At 41.2% G+C, this 13553-nt stretch overlaps 1 protein-coding gene across 1 annotated transcript in view; it reads left to right on the top strand.

Moving 5' to 3' along the window:
• The window catches only part of AP3S2 (adaptor related protein complex 3 subunit sigma 2), a 43769-nt gene that overhangs the window by 2452 nt on the left and 27764 nt on the right, over nt 1–13553 (top strand). Inside the window, exons 2-4 of the mRNA XM_030815013.1 lie at nt 3145–3236; nt 3653–3764; nt 8054–8125. Of these exons, the coding sequence (XP_030670873.1) occupies nt 3145–3236; nt 3653–3764; nt 8054–8125 (276 nt within the window). The remainder of the gene's footprint in view (nt 1–3144; nt 3237–3652; nt 3765–8053; nt 8126–13553) is intronic.

Genomic DNA, 13553 nt, shown 5'->3' with positions numbered 1-13553 from the left:
ACCCCAAAAAGAAACCTGTGCCCATTAGCAGTCACTCCCTATTTCCTATTTCTCCATGACTCTCCCAGCCCCAGAGAGTCTCTTTCCCTCTAAATTTGCCAGTTCCAGAATGGCAGGAATTTGCCTATTCCGGAATGGCAAATGGAATTTGCCTATTCCGTTGCATATAAATGGAATAATAAATAAGTGGTTTTTTTGTGTCTGCCATGTTTCATGTAGTATAATGTTTTCAAGATTCATCCATGTTGTAGCATGTATCTGATGTTCTTCGTTTCTTTTATGGCTGAATAATATTCCATTATATGGATATGCCATATTTTGATTGTCAATTTATAAGTTGATATTCCTGCTTTTTGGCTCTTCTAACTAATGCTGCTATGAACATTCTTGTGCAAGTTTTTATGTGGACTTATGACTTCATTTCTCTTGGTTATATACCTAAGAGTAGAATTGCTGGGTCATATGGTAACTATGGTGAACATTTTGAGAAACTGCAAACTATTTGACAAATTTTCCAAGTGGCTGCACCATTTTACATTTCCATCAGCAATGTATAAAGATTCCAGTTTCTTCACATCCCTGCCTTCCTTTCTTTCTTTCTTTCTTTCTTTCTTTCTTTCTTTCTTTCTTTAAGACATTTTAGTGGGTGTAAAGTAGTATCTCATTGTGGCTTTTTTTTTTTCCCCGAGACTGAGTCTCGCTCTATCTCCCAGGCTGCAGTGGCGTGATCTCAGCTCACTGCCACCTCTGCGTCCCGGGTTCAAGTGATTCTCCTGCCTCAGCCTCCCGAGTAGCTGGGATTACAGGTGCCCGCCACCATGCCTGGCTAGTTTTTGTATTTTTAGTAGAGATGGGGTTTCGCTGTGTAGGCCAGGCTGGTCTGGAACTCCTGACCTCAAGTAATCTGCCCGTCTTGGCCTCCCAAAGTGCTGGGATTACAGGCGTGAGCCACCGCACCCAGCTCATTGTGGTTTTGATTTCAGTTTCCAAAATGACTAATGATGTTGAGCACTACATTTTGAAAACTACAGAGTACTAAAAAGATATGAGGGGTTATTAAAATCACTGAGGCATGTAAGCAATTGGTAGTTTACCTTTTTATTGAACTAGAAATTAGGTAGCCTCATCATTTCGTACCACTTCCCCACTGCTGCCACTTCCCCCAGAGTCAGATAAAAGGCTTTAGTTCAAAAGATGTGTTTGTCAGTTTTAAAAAGTGCTGATGCTTAGCATATTTTGTATTTTGCAGTATATAGAGTTAGTCTCTTACAGCATCCTGTCATCTGTGAGCTTTGTTCTTTAAATGTAAATGAGGAAAATCGTGATTGATTTACTCAAATTTGTAGTGACCAATGATTAGCAAGTTTTCATTCATTCAGTAAATACCCATTTGAGCCATTCCATACCCATGTGAGTCAAAGTAATTTCCCCACAATTACGTTTTCCCTGTTTTTTTTTTCCCCTCTCTGTTTCTTTTAAATAACTAACCATTTCAAAGCTAAATTCAGGGCTACAGAAAGAAAAGGATTAAAATTACTTGAACCTATTTTCTAACTCTTGGGGCAAGTCCAATTTGAAGGTTTTCTTATGCTTCGTTACTCAAAGTGTGGTCCCCAGACCAGCAGAAATGGTATTGCCTGGGTGTTTACTAGACTTGCATCTCAGGACTTAACCTATACCTGCTCAATCTAAATCTATTTTAATAGCATTCACAGCTGATTCATTGCAAATGAAGATTTGAGAAGCAATGCTCTAGAGTTTTAAATTATTTTCTGTCTTAATTGCTGATTTCTCCCTCTCTTAACCCTTTTTAACCATACTTCTTCTGAAACTCATATGTATAATTCTAAATCAAAGGTGAGTTATCAAAGTGATTTCATCAGAGTTGAGCTTTCTTATGCACGTAGTAAGTGAAAAAATAAGGCCAGACATGGTGGCTCACACCTGTAATCCCAGCACTTTGGGAGGCCAAGGCAGGTGGATCACTTGAGGTCAGGAGTTCAAGACCAGCCTGACCAACATGGTGAAACCCCATCTCTACTATAAATACAAAAATTAGCCAGGCATGGTGGCACATACCTGTAATCTCAGCCACTGGGGAGGCTGAGGCAGGACAATCGCTTGAACCCGGAGGTGGAGGTTGCAATGAGCTGTGTAACCTCTGCCTGGGCAACAGAACAAGACTCTGTCTAAAAATAATAATAATACATTTTATTTGTAGCTCTGTGTTCAAAATTTTAATCTGTAATCTATTTTTCTCAATAATACTTTGTTGGTGAGTAACATAGCATCTTATATGTAGTATCTATATTACCAGTACAAAAGATGGCAGCTGTATTTGCCAATACAACTTTTTAAAACATTTACATGATTACTTCTTGACCAGTTTTTTTTTCTTTTTTTTTTTTGAGATGGAGTCTCACTCTGTCGCTCAGGCTGGAGTGCAGTGGCGTGATCTCAGCTCATTGTAACCTCCACTTCCTGGGTTCAAGCAATTCTCCTGCCTCAGCCTCCCGAGTAGCTGGGATTACAGGCATGCGCCACCACGCCCAGCTAATTGTTTTTTTTTTTTTTTTTTTTTTTTTTGTATTTTTAGTAGAGACGGGGTTTCACCATATTGGTCAGGCTGGTCTCGAACTCCTGACCTTGTGATCACCCCCCCGCCCCCGGCTTGGCCTCCCAAAGTGCTAGAATTTCAGGCATGAGCCACTGTGCCTGGCCCACATCTTGACCTTCTTAAAATGTTAGACCTGTTGAGATTTATTACATCATTGTCAGAGATGTTTTCCAGGGGAAGACAAAATATTTCAGGATCAGGCCTTCTAGTTATTCTCTGACTTTGTATGAGAGTTTATCAATGCTCCTTTTCTTGTTTAAATATCAGCTTACCTATAGGACAGTAATGGTTAGTGACTTAGATATTTAGGTAAATATACCCTCTCTTAATTCCTGTGTCAGAGCATTGTTACCCGTTTTTCATAGATTCACTCTTATTTTTTCTCATCATTTTTATCATTTCTAGAAACGAGTATTAAATGTTTAGATGTTCCCAGCTTAGAAACACTTCTTCCCTTGTCCATCCCCATGGATGGAATGTAGTTTTTCAGGCTTGCCCACTGATTCACTTATCTTTTTGTTCCATAGCCAGAAGAAATTCAACAGCAGATTGTTCGAGAGACTTTCCATCTAGTCCTCAAGCGGGATGACAACATCTGTAACTTCTTGGAGGGTGGAAGGTAAACTGTCAGCTTCATTTTTCTCCCCATATACCCACTTGTGAGTGGCCTTCATTATTGCGTCTTCTGGCAGTACTCAATTGTCAGGTGGGTACTTGATGCAACTTTAACTGGTCTCACCATGATCTGCTCAGGGAGAGACACAATTCTCTTTGGGGCGCAGTTCAATTATTGTGCTTCTGATATTGCTCACTTAGATGATTGATCCCTGGGAGGATAGGCAGGAGAAGAGGTGAGGTAAGGTGGCTTTAGGTACCTCTGCCAAACTTGGTTGCCATTCACCTAGTAAGAATGGCCTGCTTCTAGCATTTGGCCTTCTCCTTTCCAGTGGGTCCTTTCTCATTCTTTGGTACAAGGTTTCTTTTTGATGTGTTTAATTAACCTGTGGGCATTTAAATGTTTCCCATCTTCTGCAGTTTGATTGGTGGCTCTGACTACAAACTGATCTACCGGCACTATGCTACCCTCTACTTTGTATTTTGTGTGGATTCGTCAGAGAGTGAACTTGGAATCTTGGACCTCATACAGGTATGTGTAGTCAGCTAATGATGGCAGCAGCTTTAGAGAGTTTCCACGGGATTTTTGAGTAACCAGCTTGTAGAACCTTGTGTCCATCTCTTTATTGATACTGGTAAAAGTTGCCAGATGTCCACCAGATGGTGCTCTGGGAGAGCTCCTGAGAAACCCTCAGCACTTTTAGATTTATTGGTTTCTGTCTAGCCCTTGCACTGCCCTTGGTTTTCATTTACAAATTTATACTTTTGGCCAGGTGTGGTGGCCCACAATCTGCTTACAGATTGTCTTTATTACCTTCATGAAAACTGAGATGTGGCCGGGCGCGGTGGCTCACGCTTGTAATCCCAGCACTTTGGGAGGCCGAGGCGGGCGGATCATGAGGTCAGGAGATCGAGACCACGGTGAAACCCCGTCTCTACTAAAAATACAAAAAATTAGCCGGGCGTGGTGGCGGGCGCCTGTAGTCCCAGCTACTCGGAGAGGCTGAGGCAGGAGAACGCCGTGAACCCGGGAGGCGGAGCTTGCAGTGAGCCGAGACTGCGCCACTGCACTCCAGCCTGGGCGACAGAGCGAGACTCCGTTTCAAAAAAAAAAAAAAAGAAAACTGAGATATGTAGGGACCCTAGCTTGGGAACTATTCATTTAGCATTATTTCATCATTTTATATGTGAGATTCTAGATGAGCTTCTTTTAAGTACTTGAATAAGCTCATAGGTAGAAAGCACTCAAATAGATGCTACATTGAAAACTTAAGTAACAACAATTGTGGAAAAGAAAATTCTATAGCTATAAAATTGTAAACTTTAAATGCTTACAACAGGCCAGACGTTTACATTTTACAGCTATAGAATTTTCTTTTCCACCTATGGGCTTATAGGCTCATGCCTATAATCCCAGCACTTTGGGAGGCCAAGGCGGGCGGATCACTTGAGGTCAGGATTTTGAGACCAACCTGGCCAATATGGTGAAAACCCATCTCTACTAAAAATACAAAAATTATCCAGGCATGGTGATGTGCACCTGTAGTCCCAGCTACTCCGGTGGCTGAAGCAGGAGAATCATTTGAACCTGGGATGTGGAGGTTGCAGTGAGCCGAGATCATGCCCCTGCACTCCAGCCTGGGCAACAGAGCGAGACTCCATCTCAAAAAAGTAATAAATTAAAAATAAATAGGCCGGGTGCGGTGGCTCATGCCTGTAATCCCAGCACTTTGGGAGGCTGAGGCGGATGGATCAAGAGTTCAAGACCAGCCTGATCAATGTGGTGAAACCCGGTCTCTACTAAAAATACAAAAATTAGCCAGGCATAGTGGCACGCGCCAGTAATCCCAGCTACTCAGGAGGCTGGGGCAGGAGACTTGCTTGAACCTGGGAGGCAGAGGTTGCAGTGAGCTGAGATCGCACCACTGCACTCCAGCCTGGGTGACAGGGCGAGACTCCATCTAAAAAAAAACAATAATAATAATAAATAAATAAATGCTTACAACAAAATTTGTTTTCTTAAGATAAAAGTTTAAAAGCTAAATATATCTTGGAACAAATAAATTGAAATTTTGAATATATAGTTTTGTAGGATAATTAAAAATTTCATACATCATATTCACTTATACATAAAAGTATAAATAAAGATGAACCCATCTAAAACAGATGCATCTCGGAGATAATTTTTGAATACTTTCTTAAAACCTGAGTCGGATTGGACATTGAGAATCAGCATAATAGAAAGAGCTCAAGGCGGGACGCAGTGGCTCACACCTGTAATCCCAGCACTTTGGGAGGCCAAGGTGGGTGGATCACTTGAGGCCAGGAATTTGAGACCAACGTGGTCAACATGGTGAAACCGTGTCTCTACTAAAAATACAAAAATTAGCCAGGCATGGTGGCACATACCTGCAGCTACTCAGGAGGCTGAGGCAGGAGAATCACCTGAACCCAGGAGGCTGAGGCTGCAGTGTTCTGAGATCACACCACAGCACTCCAGCCTGGGTGACAGAGTGAGACCTTGTCTCAAAAAAAAAAAAAAAGCCACAGAGAAATAAAATAAGACAAACATAAATGGGTGCTAAACAAAAACACTCACAACCTTGTTGCTCACACAAAATGAACAAAATGGTCTCTTAGAAATAATGAGAGGAAATGGAAACAAACAAAAACCCACTTCAATTGAAGTATTAGAAAATCAAGTTAAGCAATTGTCTCAGAATGGGCAGAGATGGAAAATGGGAGAGAAAAGATAAGAAAATAAGACAGAAACCGGGCACAGTGGCTCATGCCTGTAACCCCAGCACTTTGGTAGGCGAGACAGGGGGATCACTTGAGGTCATGAGTTCGAGATCAGCCTGGCCAACATGGTGAAACCTCGTCTCTAATAAAAATACAAAAATTAGCCAGGCATGGTGGTGCACACCTGTAATCCCAGCTACTCGGGAGGCTGAGGCAGGAGAATTGCTTGAACCCAGGAGGCAGAGGCTGCAGTGAGCCAAGATCATGGCACTGCACTCCAGCCTGGATGACAGAGCGAGACTTTGTCTCAAAAAAAAAAAAAAAAAAAAAGAAGAAGAAGACAGACAGAGGTCCAATACTTGAATATAAGCAGCTCCAAAAAGATTGATTAGGAATGTGGAAAGGAGGGAATTCTTAACAAAATAATTCGATAACATTTCCCAGAACTGAAGGACTTGAACTGCAGGATTATAAGGGCTTACCAAGTACCCAGCATAGTGATTGAGAAATAGACCCATTTAACCATGTGTCCTTATAGTGAAATATTCTGGCACTGTTAAAAATGTAAAGATTTATGAATAGCACTAATACGAAATTATTATATGTGGTTTTTGGCATACATGTATATATCTGTTAGATATGTTATCTGGGAGTAGAATTAACTAGATCATAGAGCATGCATACATAATGTCAAATAGTTTTCCAAAGCGGTTGGTATCTGGCAGAATACAGTGTACCAGTCTCAAGAAAGGAATCTAAATGCTTTTGCCCGTTGCATCTTGGTATCAGAGTTGGCAAGGAAAAAGTGCAAACACTGGATAAAGCTTTACTTACGTAGAGAAGAGACAGAGCAGGATCAGCTCCAATAGTGTGCATTGGTTCCTCATGGCAAGTGGGTCTGTCTCCCCAGCAGCCGCTGCAGGGTGGTTTGCCTACAAGCACCCATCTTGTGCTACAGTGGAATGGTGTGCCTGGTCTCCGTCACTTGCTGGCCTCAAGTAAGACCCATTTTCACGCAGTGCTGAACAATTCATGACACTGCTGACAATGAGATTGTTTAAATGAGGTCATTGTCTGAGAGAAATTAAACAGTTATGGACAGATACCTAGGTTGTAGTTACATGGTGTATTCATTCTGAAAATTCATTAAACTGTGCCCTTGTCGTTTGTACACTTTTCTGTTATGTTTTATTAAAAGTTAAAAGGTTCTATAGAGAAGTAAGCTCATGGTTTTTAAAAAAAATTTCAAGTTGTAAACACGTCAGTTAAATTTATTCATAGGAAGGTGTTTTGTAGGCTAAATAACTGACCAAAAAAATTTAAAAAGGAAGATGTTTTGAAGTTAATGTTAGCTGAAATTAAAACACAACTATGTTAACCCTGTAATAATGAAAAATTTTTTGTACATGTATTCATTGAGGACATAGTATTGTAAGTAGTTGGTTTTTTTAATTTGTTATTCTTTTATGTAACTTTTGTCTTTTTTTTTTTTTTTTTGAGAGACTGTCACTCTGTCGCTCAGGCTGGAGTGCAGTGGTACGATCTCTGCTTACTGCAACTTCCACCTCAAGCGATTCTCGTTCAAGCTATTCTCGTGCCTCAGCCTCCCAAGTAGCTGGGACTACAACAGGCTCATGCCACCATACCCAGATGATTTTTGTATTTTTAGTAGAGATGGGTTTTCGTCTTGTTAGCCAGGCTGGTCTAGAACTCTTGGTCTCAAGTGATCCGCCTGCCTTGGCCTCTCAAAGTGCTGAGATTGTAAGTATGAGCCACCATGCCCCACCATAAATTAGCATCTTATAAAGGGAGAAAGAGCCACATATGTCTGCTGTTTGTGTTGCTATGCTGAAAACAAGGTTTTCCTGTCCTAGATTATTCCCTCTAAATCGAGATAAGTAGGGTGATCAGCTAATGCTGGAGACAAAAGGTAGGTGTGTGTGTGTTTTTTTTTTTTTTTGAGATGTATCATAAAGTAAATAGTATTGTGACAGCCCCTTTTACTTTCAGATGTGACACTGATAAAGCTGTGAATATGTTCCTATTTCTCTTCTTTATCTATTTCTCCTTGTTTTCTAGGTTTTTGTGGAAACTCTGGATAAGTGTTTCGAAAATGTGTGTGAATTGGATTTGATCTTCCATATGGATAAGGTACATTCTCTTGCAATTCTCTTCCAAACTAGGGTTACTAGAAAACCAAGAGCCTTGGGCATCTCTAGCCACCTCTACATCTTCATATTGTTTCTTGTTTTTTTTTACTCTTAAGATAGTCCTAGAACCTGTTTTATTTAATAGGTTTAATAGTTTGGGTTTTGTTTTGTTTTTGCTAAGATCTACTAGCAGTTTTAACATGCATAAGATTATTACTAGGCCTATATCATGGTTCATCTGTTCACAGACTGACTTCTTGATATAGGAGAATGATGTCACTGGCTACTTGGCCAAAAGGTGAGATAAATTGTTTTATGTTGATTATAAAATTAGTTTCCTAGTCATAGGCCAGTGACAATGAAACTTTGGAATAATCATGACGCAGGGGCTTTGACTTAGATAATAAAATTTATATCTTTCCTAAAGAGTAATATAGTGACTAAGAGATCTGTAATGTAATTCAAGGTCAGGTGATATTCTGTAGGAAGGCAGACTATCAGAGGCAGAATTAAAATGGCCCCTGGTAGGTGTTCTCAGATTTGTTTTGCTAGCATAACTGTGACATGGCCTATGTCCTCATATGCCAAATTAAACTTGGGCGATAGCCGGCAAGGGGATAGGAATTGCCATGTTTATTTTATTCAACTTATCACATGCTGACCCCTGTGCACTTTACTGGTGCGTCTTTGGTTTGCTTGGTCCTGGTTTTTCTTCAACTGATTGTTGTCATTATGATCCCTGGCCCTTGGAGAGAGATGATTTTTTAGGAGACTGCTGCTCATTGCTAAGCCATGATCCTTTATTAACCTTTTCATCATGATGAAGTAAGAGTTTTTAGATCCATTATTGCTAGCATTGCTGTCTAAAGGACTTCTTTTTGTTTTTCAGTAGGGTCTTCAGTCTTAGTTGACTCTGTTGAGGTTAGCAGATCCCCACTTTACAGGCTAATGTAGTGAATGCATTCTTGAGTTTGGATGACATTAGAATGGAGTAAAGTTTTGTCTCTCACCATCTGACATGGCTCTGTGACTGTATCAGCATCCTAGTGCAGGAACATCATGGAACCCTTCTCCTTCTTTAGATACTTAACTTTGGACTCCCTGACAACCTCACGGGGCTTCCAGTATTTACTGATGCTTTTGGGTCACCCTCCCTTTCATATGAAAGGATTGTATACTTTTTGAAAACCTCAGCGATCTCTTAGCACCCTTTCTTTGCAAGCACTTAGAGTTGTTTTGTAGTTTTCATATGTTAAAGATCTGCTATTTTGCAACTTCTGTCAAGGAGAGCCATAGCTCAAATCTAGTTCCCTTTTGTACTAGAGGGACTAGAGTCCCTTTCAAGTATTAAAGAGACTTGAAAATATAGGGGGAATGGAGAGGTGCCTTCTACAGGCCTTACTGTTATGATTTTAAAATAATATTGTTAAATACAGGCCGGGCCTCGTGGCTCACATCTGTAATCCCAGCACTTTGGGAGGCTAAGGTGGGCAGATCACTTCAGGTCAGGAGTTTAAGACCAGCCTGGCCAACATGGCAAAACCTTGTCTCTACTAAAAGTACAAAAATTAGCCAGGCATGATGGTGCACGCCTGTAATCTCAGCTATTCAGGAGAATCGCTTGAACCCGGGAAGCGGAGGTTGCAGTGAGCTGAGGTCGCGCCACTGCACTCCAGCCTGGGCGACTGAGCAAGACTGTGTCTCAAAAAAAAAAAAAAAAAAAAAAAAACCAAATTGTTAAATACAAGGTGTTACTTTCAAAGTTACCACCTGGTGTGCAAAGTGGGTTCTTTGAAGATGCCACCTGTTGCTCACCAGGCTGCAGATGAATTTCTTAACATCTCAGGTGTAGATTCAGGGATAGATTTTACTAGGAAAGGGGGAGTTTTCAAAGCAAGAGAAGAGCCCATGGAGAGGTGTATTGAGGTGTCTCTGCTGGAATGACTCCCATCACCCCCCTCCTCCAATGCTGTCTTTTTTGTCAGGCACCTATGAGAGTAGCTTTGCTAGTGGAGAGGTAGGCAGAATGCTTAGACACCACGAAATCTGTATTTGTGTGCCAGCTGCTTATAGGTGTTGTCTGGGGGCTGGGCGCGGTGGCTGACGCCTGTAATCGCAGCACTTTGGGAGGCCTGAGGTCGGGAGTTCGAGACCAGCCTGACCAACATGGAGAAACCCCATCTCTACTAAAAATGCAAAATTAGCCGGGCGTGGTGGCGCATGCCTGTAATTCCAGCTACTCAGGAGGCTGAGACAGGAGAATCACTTGAACCCAGGAGGCAGAGGTTGCAGGGAGCCGAGATCATGCCATTGCACTTCAGCCTGGGCAACAAGAGCAAAACTCCATCTCAAAAAAAAAAAAAAGGAAGTTGTCTGGGAATGCCAGCTGCCCAACACCTGGAAACTTAGGGACCTGTGGGATAATACACACCTGGAGAAGACAGCTGCAGGTCCTGTGGGAAGTTGTGCTCGGGTGCAGCCCCTCTCACTGGGAGAAGGGGTAGCCTCCCAACCCCCTAGTCTAAGCTAGTTCATTGTCTAGGCAACCTGGAGTATACCTCCATGGTGACTTTTTTTTTTTTTTGAGATGGAGTCTCACTGTGTTGCCCAGGCTGGAGTGCAGTTGTGTGATCTTGGCTCACTGCAACCTCTGCCTCCTGTGTTCAAGTGATTTTCCTGTCTCAGCCTCCTGAGTAGCTGGGACTACAGGTGCCTGCCACCATGCCCGGCTAATTTTTGTATTTTTAGTAGAGACAGGGTTTCACCATATCTGTCAGGCTGGTCTCCAACTCCTGACCTCAGGTGATCCACCCACCTTAGTCTCCCAAAGTGCTGGAATTACAGGCATGAGTGAGCCACCGCGCCCAGCCTCCAAGGTTAACTTTGTAAGTCAACATTTGTTGTTTTGTGTTTTACCTTCTTTGCTCTGTGTTATTTGTAAGAATCACCCATTTTGTTACATGTAGCCTTAGGTAGTTTAATTTCATTGCTGCATAGGATTTCATTATATGAATTATCCATTCTACGACTGATGGAATTAGATTGTTTTGAGTTTGGAGCTTTTATGAAATATGTTGTCATGAATATTCTTGAAAATGGATGCTATTGTACATTTTTGCACATTTTCTTGAAACATCTATTTCTCTTAACAGTGCAATTCCTGGGTCATAGGTGAGGCCTCTAGAAGGAAGAAACAGGGGAAGCACAAAAGCACCAGCAGGCCTGCAGCACTGGCAAAAGAAGTCTGAGGCTCAAGGCCTCTGGACTGTAGGCCATAGTATCTGCCACTTTGTTAGATAATGCCAAACTTTCCAGAGTGATTGTATCCATTTATACTTCTACCAATGGGGGGTGAGTGTTCCCCGTGCTCTGTATGCTCACCAAAGGTTTATATTCTCAGTGTGGTAATCATTAGAACTGTTAACTAAATATTTACAGTTCTTTCCCCTTCAGGACACATGGTAAAATTATACTAATATGCCTTCCTGAAGTTAGGTGTAGCCATGTGACTTGCTTTAGCCAACGAAGTGTGAGTGGAAGTGCCATGTGTCACTTCTAGGCAAAACTTAGGCGCCAGTGCTAATATATATAATAATGGAATATATATATATATATATATATATATATATATATAAAATAATGGAATATATGTATATATATAATAATGGACTATATATATATATATATTCTATTTGTGGAAGCATGGACACACAGCCTCCCAGGGCCTGGGTTCCTAACTGAGGATGAGGTAGAGCAGTGCCACCAAGTGGACCCACAGTGGATGTGTGCATAGTATGAGAGAAATAAACTCATTACTTTAAGCCATGAAATGTTAAAATTGTTACTGTGGCTTAACCAAGCCTGTCCTGACTGACGGATATAGAACTTAATTTTTATCGAGCTAGTAGGTATGTACTGGCATTTCATTGTCATTCTAATTGCATTTCTCATGAAGATGAGCATCTTTTCTTGTTTATTGGCTATTAGGAGGTCCTCTCTAGTGAAATGTTTATTCAGGGTGTTTGTTCTTTCTTCTGTGAGGTTGTCTGCCTGTGTTTTAAAAATGTATTTGTAAGGGCCGGGCACAGTGGCTAATGCCTATAATCCCAGCACTTTGGGAGGCCGAGGCGAGCGGATCAACTTAGGTCAGGAGTTTGAGAACAGCCTGGACAACATGCTGAAACCTTGTCTCTACTAAAAATACAAAAATTAGCTGGGCGTGGTGGTGTGCCTGTAGTCCCAGCTACTTGAGAGGCTGAGGTAGGAGAATCACTTGAACCCGGCAGCTGAGATCACACCACTGCACTCCAACCTGGGTGACAGAGCGAGACTCCGTCTCAAAAAAAAAAAAGAATGTGTTGGTAGAAGTTGTATTGAATAGAAGTAGTGACAGTGGGCATCTGCTCTGATTCCTCGTTTCAAAGGGAAGCTTTCATCCTGTCACCATGAAGTAGAGTATTTGCTATAGGTTTTTTTGGTAAAGATTATCAGGTTAAGGATGTTTCTTCCTTTCTCTTCCTACTAAGGATTTTTAATCATAAAAGGATGTTAAAATTTATCAAAAGCTTTTTTTCCAGTTCCTGAGGTAATCATGATTTTTTTGCATCATCATTCTAATACTGCTTTGTAAACATCTGTAAGGATGCCTGCTAAAGCAGTAAAGTAATTCCAGTTCCAGCCGTTTTATTGGACGTGGCTTTTAGAAGGAAATAAAAGGCCATAAAAATGTTCTTCCTCATATGTCTTATCTTCAGATAAGTTCCATAAAGTATTTTGCTGCCACTGCAAATTTCTTTTACAATTTATGAAACTGTGTATTTTTGTTGTTCATGCGGTATTAGGAAATAACTGTTCATGTCTCCTGAGATTTTTGAAAACGAGTGATGCAAGGAATCAGAATCCTACCCTATTCAGCTTTAGAATGTCTGAGGCTTCCAATAGGTGGCTTCCTTTTCATAGGGTTTCAAGCTTATCTTTGCCCTCATAGAGAGCAGTTGCTAATTCAAGTATAGCTTCTTCTGTTGATAATAAAAAGTGATCTTTTTACTAAGATAGGCAAAAGCCTTGTCCTAAGACAATAGGAACATCACCTTGAACTCTGTTCTTTTTAACTAAAGAATCTCTTCACCTTGAGGTCAGAAACTCTCATCAGTTACTAGGTCTTTAAGATCTTCATTAGATAGTCATGGATAGATGTCCCATCACCTTAAGCAGATGCGGCCGGAGTAGTAGGCTTGTGTAAAGACCAGATACGACTGAATTCCTCGGCTCTGACAAGTTGTTTATTCCTAGTCTTGTGATTTCTTGTTTAACCTCCTAAGTTGTTTTTGTATACTCTTTTTATCGCTGCTTCTCTCTTTTTCACCTCCTCTCTCTCCTTTTCTTCCTGTGTTAAAGGAGGGTTCATTTCATTCCATTTCTAGAGCCAA

This window comes from Nomascus leucogenys, chromosome 6, assembly GCF_006542625.1.
Source record: "Nomascus leucogenys isolate Asia chromosome 6, Asia_NLE_v1, whole genome shotgun sequence".
Taxonomy (NCBI): Eukaryota; Metazoa; Chordata; class Mammalia; order Primates; family Hylobatidae; genus Nomascus; species Nomascus leucogenys.
This window is presented reverse-complemented; position numbering and strand designations above follow the sequence as displayed.